At 44.0% G+C, this 10838-nt stretch overlaps 1 protein-coding gene across 1 annotated transcript; it reads left to right on the top strand.

Moving 5' to 3' along the window:
- Positions 1-1129: 1129 nt before the first annotated feature.
- snw1 (SNW domain containing 1) lies at positions 1130-10256 on the top strand. The gene is made up of 14 exons (XM_060041356.1): positions 1130-1244; positions 1703-1856; positions 2064-2225; positions 2489-2584; positions 2858-2964; positions 3585-3689; positions 3852-3921; positions 4054-4119; positions 4217-4333; positions 4715-4856; positions 5503-5605; positions 6817-6934; positions 8346-8509; positions 9227-10256. The coding sequence occupies exons 1-14, from the start codon at positions 1183-1185 to the stop codon at positions 9420-9422; spliced, it is 1662 nt and encodes a 553-aa protein (XP_059897339.1). The 5' UTR covers positions 1130-1182; the 3' UTR covers positions 9423-10256.
- The last annotated feature ends 582 nt before the right edge of the window (positions 10257-10838 follow it).

The following is a 10838-nucleotide window of genomic DNA, read 5'->3' as shown; positions in this document are numbered from 1 at the left end:
TGCATGTGCGTGTTTGAGCGTTTGAGTATGTGCATGTTTGTGTAAGTGTGTTTTGTTTTAATTCGTGTCCTTAAAAAGAGAGTTCTGTAAAATCCTTAATCAACGAAAATATACCCCGATTTATGAAAACGTATGGATGGTTCAAGTCGCTCCATTATGACAAATATTGTCACGCTGAATTACCAAACAAATAAACATTAGTACTTACATTAACATTCCATATGCTTCCAAAACGGAGGTGGTCGTTGCTACATGACGCGATGTACAGCCACAATAGAGTGGCGAAGTCACGCCCCTTCCGGTAGGGCTCATGGGACCTATGAGATCGAAAAATATGAATGGGTGTCAATGGAGAGAAAATAATTATTTTCTGGTCCCAGTCTTTATATGCCCTGGATTACACATATCTTGTTTGTGGATTTAAATGATAATTTTTCATGCAAAGAAAACTAAAAATGTTCGTGAAGAAGTTAGATTATTTTAGGTTTTATGTGAGGCCGCTTTGTGAACTACAGCTCTTCGCTGCTCTCAACGCATATGATATACGTCACCACACCCGCCCTTGGAACTCGGCACTGAGATGGCGATCTCTCTGCCCCACTTCAGCGCTTTTTCCAAGGGGAGGATAAAAGCATCGAAAGAGGTGAAAACCACGGGGCACGTGCAGAATTTCAGTGATGCCGATGGGAAGATTGTCGGTCTTCTCCACGCCAGTCGCAGGGAGCGTGACGTCACATACGAGCCGTGTAGTCTTTCTCGTTGTGTTTTCTCTACAGCCTTTATCTGAACAATTGCACAATAAACGGTCGAACTCTTTGCATGAAAAATTATCCTTTAAATCCACAAACAACATATGTGTAATCCAGGGCATATAAAGACCGGGACCAGAAAATAATTATTTTCTCTCCATTGACACCCATTCATATTTTTCGATCTCATAGGTCCCATGAGCCCTACCGGAAGGGGCGTGACTTCGCCACTCTATCATTGAGTAGGCTGGGGCTGCGAAAGACAATAAAAAATAACCTAAAGTTAGTCATTAAAAAAAGACATTAGGTATAAAAAGTTAAATAATGTTAGTGAAACTAAAAATAGTAAGTTACTTTAAATACCTATACAATTCTTTAGTTGTACTGTTCTATTGTATCATATTCTAGTGCTGCGCTGTCTCAACGCTACTCTATGACCTGTGGTGCGCATGCTCAGTTCCTGGCTAGGGAAGAAAGGAAAATGTCGCTTTCGAGGTAAGTCTTTCTGACAAGTCCATTCTTGTGTTTTAAAGTTGTTTAAATGTGTATGTGGTTTTTGATTGCGCATTGTGCCCCTTTATGCGACCTTTAAGTGTTTCGCAAAGGGAAATGTGTTCGTTTGACTTGTGAACTAGTGAAAAACTACCATCTGTGTTTAGCGCCGGCTAACGTTGCTAGTAAATACACGGCGAACGTAGCATGCTAGCATAGCAGTTGCCCTGTAACGCTTTTCAACTTAGTGTATGGTAAAATCAAACGGGCATTTCACCGACACAATGATTGCTATCAGATATATCGTCATCGATCTGTGCATGTTTGGGTGTTTTATTTATAGTATTATGTTATTGAGGAAAATAGAACGGGCTAGGTAGGCCGCATAGCCGCATAGTCAGGTGGTCTACATGTGTCTGCTGGAGCTGAAGTTCAACCCCGGTTGTATTGGATTCCTACAGCTTTTTACCCGCTCCGACCCAGCTGTCGCAGGACCAGTTGGAGGCAGAAGAGAGACTCCGGGCCAAGAAGTCGTACTCGACCGTCGTGGTATCCTCTCGCAATGAACCCCCGCCATACGAGCACCGAAAGGGCTGGGTTCCTCGTGCACTTGAGGTAAACATGACACTAACTGCCAAGCAGTATGGACTATACACTGCCATTGAGAGGTATATAATTAAGATGAAATGTTTTATATTAAAAGCCGTGCTTTGTATATACATGTTTATTGTGGTAATCGTTGAGCTTTGTGTCAATATTGTTTCTTCCACCTCTTCTTCAACCCACATAATATCTTGCTTGTTGCCATCTGTGTTTGCGTAGGACTTTGGAGATGGAGGGGCTTTTCCCGAGATCCACGTGGCCCAGTTTCCCCTGGAGATGGGCAGGAAGAAGAAGACGTCCAATGCCCTTGCTGTGCAGGTTGACGCCGAAGGGAAGATCAAATATGATTCAATCGCCAGACAGGGACAGGGAAAAGATAAGGTAAGCCATTGCATGATGAGCGTGGGTTATATGTGACAAACAGATTTAATACACACAGTAAATACTGTGGTGGAAAAAATGCATGCATTCGTGTTTGGCATATTTTTCTATTCTACTCTGTGAATATTCAAAGTCTTAATTATGTACCCATTCATATTGAGCATAATTGTATTTATTTTTAAGAACTGATATATTAACAATGTAGCGAGCCTTGGCTGTACATCGATGGATTACTAACTTGCTTACCTCCTCTACGCGTGTAGGTGGTCTTCAGTAAATACACAGACCTGCTTCCCAAGGAGGTCCTGAACGATGACGCCCCAGAGCTCCAGCGGCCCGATGAGGAGGCTGTCAAGGAGGTAAATCCTAGAGCTGTTTGTGGACATGGCTTCTGGTCTTTGGAAGGAACCCAATGGAATAAAGATCCCAGCCAATAGGATCGTATCTGGTTGATGTTAATGGGATTTAATTGATCTGAAATGGGTTTGTACCACCTCCGAGGTACTACTGAAATAAATTGCCTTGGATAAAGTTGTTTGTTCAACGGTTAAAGTAATACTTTTACTTTCGAGACCAAATACAAAAACGTAATTCCCTTAACCAACGTATTTCGGTATGTTCTCCGTCTCCAGCTTACAGACAAGACTCGGGCTGCCCTGGACAAACAAGTGTCTCAGAAAATCGCCGCTGCAATGCCTGTGAGGGCCGCAGACAAACAGGCTCCTGCCCAGTACATCAGGTATGTACCAGTGCATGACACCCATTCAGCCAGGCATTTGGATACAGCCAGAGCACCGTGGTTTGTTATGGCTTTCCAAGGACGTGACACGCATCCTCTGTGACCATGCACTTGAAATCACTACATTCAACAAATGTGTGGATCTTCACCTCAAATGTATATATTTTTGTTTTAAAGCTTGGGTAGGCTTTTTGGAGACACTAGCCAGTACTTGAATCATCCCCTCTCTTCAGGCCTTTCTCCAAAGCCAATCAAACCAAAACACTTGACTAGCTCGCTAGCTTCAGCAATATGTCCCCCTAGTCTTCTTGAATACTCTGGTTATTTGCAATCAGTGCAAAGACGTGCAATCATTTTATTTGGGCCGTATTAAATTATGAACGCTTACTACAGGCCTTTGACAGCCACAGGTACCATATTTTAGAATTATTTCTGTCATTTGATATATGGTTTGATGTTTGCACGAAATTCATAAAAATGTAATGTGTTGTCTACCCCTAACTCTTAATATGTGACATGATGCATGTTCTGGGGCTGCTAATAGTCATTTGTGTAATGTGCATTTGGTATCCAAAGGTTAGATCTGGTTACAACTTTTTGGAAATGTCCTCTACTTGCAGATACACTCCATCTCAGCAAGGAGTGGCCTTCAACTCGGGGGCAAAGCAGAGGGTCATCCGCATGGTGGAGATGCAGAAGGACCCAATGGAGCCCCCCAGATTCAAGTATGTGAACGACTCCTCTGCCTCCTTCCAATAACTAGGTGGACCTGAATTGTATGCATGTAACTTAATATCAAAGTCTGCCTGCTTTACTCTATGAAAAAACAGTTTAATTAGTGGCTGTTAAAGAATGAGATTTATGTGGTTGTTTTTTGTGTCCTTCAGGATCAATAAGAAGATTCCCAGGGGTCCCCCCTCTCCCCCGGCCCCTGTTCTGCATTCCCCGAGCAGGAAGGTACGGTTCACAACATAATTTATTTACTTTTATCCAAAAGTACTGTGAGTCGGCTACAAATTGTAGGATACTTTTTTTAGACTATAGGGGAATTGATCGAGGTTTGATGACCAACTCCTTCCCCTTCTTTAGATGACGGTCAAGGAGCAACAAGAGTGGAAGATTCCTCCCTGCATCTCCAACTGGAAGAACGCCAAGGTACTGTTGCAACAGCTGTCTGAAAATGGCCGCGTGACCTTCAAACCAATCGAATATATTTGAATGTTAAATCTGAATTTCTGTTTGTTTTTTTCAGGGTTACACCATCCCCCTGGATAAGCGTCTGGCAGCTGACGGCCGAGGTCTTCAGACCGTTCACATCAACGAGAACTTCGCCAAGCTCGCCGAGGCACTCTACATCGCTGACAGAAAGGTCATTGTCTTGGATTTAGTATTCGTTCTGGGGAGCTGAGACATGCCTGCATGTCTTTGGCAATATGTAGGCGCGTTTGACTTTTATTTTAATAGCGCCCATTAAAAACAAAGGTAAATCTGGGTTTTATATGGACAGGAGTGATATTTCAAAGATAAATAAAAGCATAAGAAGGTAAAAATCAATGAAAAACACTAAAAAGTGTGTATATGGAGTTTGGACAGAAGTCAGACTTCAAGTAGATAAAATTCAACCCTAAACTACTTTCCTGAACTGCCATTGGAAACATTGCATTTTGTCCTGTGCAAAGATTGCAAAGATGAATTGGACAAAATGGATGTTTAGTGGAGCTGTCTTGACCGTGGTGCTATTTCTCCATAGGCCAGAGAGGCGGTGGAGATGCGTGCCCAGGTGGAGAAGAAGATGGCCCAGAAAGAGAAGGAGAAGAAGGAAGAGAAGCTCAGGGAGCTGGCCCAGATGGCTCGAGACCGCAGGGCTGGGATCAAAGGTCACGGAGACAAAGGTCGGTCTCAAGGATGTGTGTGTGTGTGTGTGTCTGTTGTACACCGTTGGGTTGAATGAAAATAACATTATTTTTCACACAAGCCATAAGAATGCAGATCACGTAGAAAAGGTCATTCGGGTGCATCGACACATAATCAAGAGCAAAATGCCTATTGGACGGTTTGGAAAACACTCGAAATCATTTGAATCCTGCTGTTTTAATGATGTCTCCACTGAATTTAATGTTTATACATGAAAAAACAACAGCCATCTGCTCATTTTTTTTTTTTTGGTTTTCTTTTTTGGTTGGCAACAACCATAAAATAGTTTTCTCTCCGTTTTAGTTAACCTGCTACTTCTGCCTCCTCTGCTCGTGTCGAAGCTCATGTCAAACTCTTCTGCTATACTTGACCTTTTTATCCCCAATAGCATTCTTCCTCGCCGCTCCCCCGCGTTCTTTACTTTGTTACGAAACTTGCCTCCCGCTTTCCTTCCCTCACCCTCCCGACTGCTGTTTCCTCCCGCTCCCGCCTGCTCTCGAGTGCCTCCCATCTTAAGGCCCAATCCCATTTTTACCCCCTCCCCCTTCAAAACAAGGGGGAGGGGGAAGGGGTAGAAATGGGACTGGGCCTAACTCTGTCCTCCTGCTGCCCCCCCCTGCGCAGGGGGTGAGGACACCGAGGCCAGGGAGCGCGACGAGATCCGCCATGACAGACGGAAGGAGCGGCAGCACGACAGAAACATCTCCAGGGCCGCCCCCGATAAGAGGTACTGTCTCTCAGCTAATTCCCAGGGCGGCAGGAAGTAGGCGCGCCCTGTCGGTGGCGCTCGCTGAAGCCATTAGGAATAAACGGGTCACCTGTTGTGATCCGAGAGCCGCGTGGCGTTCAGTGTGCGACGTGTATTTTTGCCATATTCATGTGGCTGTAGTTAAGAATGCAAGAAATGCTAAAAAGGGAGAGTACTGTCTTAATCTCGGCAGGTACTCAGTTATGGTGCTTTTTGGTGTTTTTGTTATTTTCTTTTGCAATAGTTGCAACTAATTTACACATATGAAAAGTCTGTGTTTCTGTGTTTTAGACAGTCTAAACCTTGTTTGGGGATAACCCTGCATCGGTTCCATTAAGAAATGTGTCTAGTTTGATGGCTTGGTTAGTGTCCTGCATCACTCCCTCAGGCCTCATTCAGACCAACCAGTGGTTAAACTGCAGTTTTTCACCACAGTGCCTTATTTGGTCTGAATGAGGCCTTATTACCACTGTGAATATCTGGTCAATATCCAATATCTATTTCACACAGCCTCTCATACAGTGCATGACTGCACAACGGCAAATACCTTTGACTATTCAATGAAATTTCCTGCTCAAAATTTGCCAAAACACATATCAACATAATATAAAATGTATTGTAAAGTACATACAAAAGATTTTCGGTGACCATTCCTTGGAAATCCTGTATGATTTTTCTTGATGAGTACTCGTTCACTCTAGTACATGTTTGCATCCCTAGTTGCGGTCCACGTTGTGTCCACATTGGGGTCTGACGGGGTTGGGGGGGCGACAGAGAATGAATGTCATGTCATCCAAATGACAATTCCTGCTGTCATCAGGAGCGAGCATTTAACCTCCATTCCCTGCCGCTTCTGCCTAACTCCGGAACGGCGGACCTCTTCCCAGCAAATTACACAAGATCGTTATCACATTTTGATACCGCTGTGGGGCTAACTGCGCCCACAGTTTTGGAGGGCTTGTTGAGACTCTTTGTAAACGGGATTGAAACGGCTGACATCTGTCGGCACTTATGTTTTTTGCCGCCCTCAACCGTCCCACCGGGAACAATCCCATCTAATCTTACACATCTTTTTTTTTTGTGTGGTTACAATAAAGGGTACATTAGTGTCAAAGTAACCGCCTCGTTGGGATTTGTCTTGCACGTTTGGTGTGTTTTTTTAAACAGGCGTGTGTGTGTTTGATTTCCAGGTCCAAGCTGCAGAGAGACCAGGATCGAGACGTCAGTGAGCTCATCGCGCTGGGTGTGCCCAACCCCCGCACCACCAGCGAGGCCCAGTACGACCAGAGACTGTTCAACCGCAACCGGGTTAGTAGAGCGCCTCCTGCAGGCCCCCTGAAGTCCTGTTTCGCATTATGGGTCTTTTGGGTCACGCTACTACAACTCTGGACAGACATTGGCGCTCAGTGATCTTTGGGCGCTAGACTTTAGGGACATGACATCCTCACAGCCTGTTACAGGTGCTCAACCTTCATCTCCAGTGATGGCTTCAGTATAGCTTTAGCTTCATAATGGTGAGCAAAACATGGTGTTGCCCTCGTACAGATCATTTGCATTGTTGCTATAGCACCGACATTCAGGTCAAAGTGGCTACACTGGGCAAGCCTTGACTGTTGGATGTTTTGACTTGACTGTTTTGGGCTTGCACAGCATGCAAATGCAGATGTAATGGGTTGGTTTACTTGGTTATCGAGGCATGCAAAATGATTGTGTGGTAAATATTTGAGTGACTGTGCCAAATAGGGGTGTAACGATACATCGATGTAGATCGATACATCGATTGATTGGCGAACGATCCAACTGCATCGATGCAACGGCCAAACATCGATGCATATCGCAGTATTACACCCTTTTATTATTATTATTATATATCTCCTTTCGCGGGTGTTTGTGAAACTATTTCTGTGCAAAGCGCCAAGCCGCTCGTATCCATTCACCGGTTAAACGAGGCAACAGCGAGCACATGTGTGAGCGCGAGGATGTCTAGTTTCGGTTTGTGTTGCCAGATGTCCCGTTTTTCCAGCCTAACGTGATTAAAAGTAGCCAAATCGGGCTGAAAAATGTGCCCAATCTGGCAACACAGACGGCTTATCTTAACAGCCAAGATGATTCCGAGGGATGTTTTGTTTTTAGAAGAAAAATATCCACACAGATAGGTTGGGAATGGTCTACGTTCAAAATGAAAGATCATTACAGGCTCTTTAATTTAAGCCATAAAAAACCTTTGGCACTTAAATGCAATTATGTGGCACTTTATATTTGTATTAAAAATTGATTTTTTTGTTTAAAATATCCGGAAGAGCAAAGAAATAAAATGATGAAATTATAATTAAGTTGATGTGAGTTGATGTGATTGTAAGAGGTTGTGTTAAATGGGCATATGATATCGTCTCATATCGATCGCATGCCCCTGAATCGAAATCGTATCGCGGCAGACTTTTGATATCGGCAAATATCGTATCGTTGTCCAATGAATCGATATAATATCGTATCGTGATGAAACCAGAGATTTACACCCCTAGTGCCAAATCTATTTGATCTGACTAGATTCCTTTGGGCAGGTAGTCACATTCATAGTCTTGGATCCAATTGTGATTGGTTAGACGGATTCTCTTTTCCCGTCTACACCATATCCTGTTAAGGTGTGGTGACCTTCTCGAATATATCTTGTTTTCTAACATTTCCTACCATGTACCACTCTCTCCCTCCCCCCTCTCAGGGTATGGACAGCGGTTTTGCGGGCGGTGAGGATGAAACGTACAACGTGTACGACCAGCCCTTCCGCAGCGGCAGAGACATGGCCCAGAACATCTACCGTCCCAGCAAGAATATCGACAAGGACGCGTACGCAGACGACTTTGAGAACCTCACCAAAAACAACAGGTGTGTGTGTGTGTGTGACTCAAATGATTCAAAGATCATGGATTAAGAAAGCAGTATAAAAGATTATTTGATCCACCCTCGTTCAACACATGGACCTATTTTAGTAATTTTCCAACAGATTTCTTATTTATATAACAAATTTTAAGAATGGATTAAAAATCCAAGACAGTAAATCGGGGTAATCCAGCAGCCTAAATCGAGGTGCTCGTTTGAGGCTTATCATCAAACCATGTATTCTCTTTGGGATTGACGTCATTTCCTGATCTCCCAGCGGGCCTCGGTGTCCTTGGTTTCACACGGCCACCCTCGGCAAACAGAGCGTAGCCGGGCCCATATGTTGGCTGGCCACCAGCGCCAAGTCTGTGCCCTTCATGAACGGCCCGTTAGTTTGCTCATTGGCTTTGGCATTGCTGGGGTCATGCAGAGAAACTAAACAAGACACTTGTATTTGTTTAGATATCTGAAGTTAACCTTTACAGCATTGACGCCATTGTCAAGGCATACGTTTGTCATTGTTACTCATTCATCCGACGTCTCTTTTAATCCAAATTGACCCTTGAGTGGCGGTGGCATCCTGCTCCTGACTATAGTTCAAACTTTGGGGGACTTTTTGGGATCCATCAGTTGGCTGGGACACCCTTGTCGCCGTCCTGTCCTTGATGTATGCGGTATGACTCTAACGCCGTTCTTCCATGACCGCCCCTCTCCTCCTCCCAGGTTCGTGCCCGACAAGGAGTTCACCGGGGCGGACCATGCCCAGCGGCGGGATGGCCCGGTGCAGTTCGAGGAGGATCCCTTCGGTCTGGACAAGTTCTTGGAGGAGGCCAAGCAGCACGGCGGCTCCAAGAGGCCCTCCACCAGCGGGCGCTCCAACAAGGACGACTACCACGACAAGAAGCGCCGCAAGGAGTGAGCGCCAACACCGCTGCACTGGTGCTAGCGGCGGCGGCTGAGGCTACGCAGCGGCCCTGGGGGGCTTTGGTAGGACGGATCGGTTCTTTCAAAACCCTTTGGAGACCCTGCGAGTTCTATCTGGAACGTTCTGCTGGTTGTTTTTTTGTGTTGTTTCGGGGTTCTTCCGTTTTTGAAGGAACCCTGAAAGATACAAAAGAGGCCAACAGAAGATTCAAAATGTGGCTCATTTTGAAAGAGGATGAATTGTTTTCGTTTTTTACTTTCTTTTACCACGGAGAGTTGCGTTTTGGTTGCTAGGTGATTTCAAGTGAGTTTACAGCAGTGGTGTTGTCGGCAGTCTGCCAGAGCTGTTTCTGCATCTCACTGTTTTACTGTTCTCCTTGTAAGCTGCAACCAATGGCAATTCAAAGCCCTGGTTATGTCTTCTTATTTTTTGTATAACCAAACCAGCCCCTACAGAAAACTATCTGGGACTGTTTATATTTACTCATTTGTTTTTAGAATTTCACCATCCCAATGCAAATAACGAACGATTTTCGATTAATGTTTTTATTTAAGTCATGAGTGTATTTGTGAAAACATTTAGCAGCAAAACATATACATACGATAGTGTATAGCATTCCTGTGAATCCAGCATACCGTTCCTTACCATGATCTATAAAATGTTTGACGGATACAACCTCTGTTAGTGCTTGGATTTAAAGAAAAGCTCATCTCTATATTTCTTGTACAGTAAAATACATTTCCTACCATGGGAAAGAAAGTCTTTCTCTTGTGTTTTCAGTCTCAATAAACACTTATTGTAATAAATAAAACGTAGTTGAAACATCAACTATTTACTCCTTCTTGTTTCTGTGCTACGGCTTGGTGTTTAACTGGTTGAGTTTCATCTCCCTGTTGTGAAGGCTCTTGCTGGTATGTTGTCCATTAGCTGTGTAATTGTTCCAACGCTTCGCCGCCGCATTACAGAACACATAGTAATGTGTTCCACATACAGAGGTTTAAAGATCGAAAGATTATTCTCAGAAGCAATCAATTCCAAAAGCATGAACAGTAGCGAGAAGAGATTTACGCTGCAACTGAAATGAAAATAATTCCATTAATTACAATCCATTCATTCCTGCGACGGAATAAGCAAGTCATTACAGCCTCAAACAAATGAGAAAATCTGGCAAATGTGTAACTCGTAGCCAACTGCTAACTCATAGCCTACAGCCATCAGTCTGTGGAACTCCACACTTGACTAGTAATTCTAGTATTTGTTACGTTAATCATTAGCTGGAGATAATCAGTCTGTTCTACCCCCTGTAGCTAAAAAATTGTCTGAAACTTCAGGACAATAAACGAAAGGAATGTAAAGACAAGAACAAATATTTGGTAAGACACCATATATGGGCAGTTGCTCTGGTTGGAA

Source organism: Gadus macrocephalus, chromosome 21 (genome assembly GCF_031168955.1).
Source record: "Gadus macrocephalus chromosome 21, ASM3116895v1".
Classification (NCBI taxonomy): Eukaryota; Metazoa; Chordata; class Actinopteri; order Gadiformes; family Gadidae; genus Gadus; species Gadus macrocephalus.
This window is presented reverse-complemented; position numbering and strand designations above follow the sequence as displayed.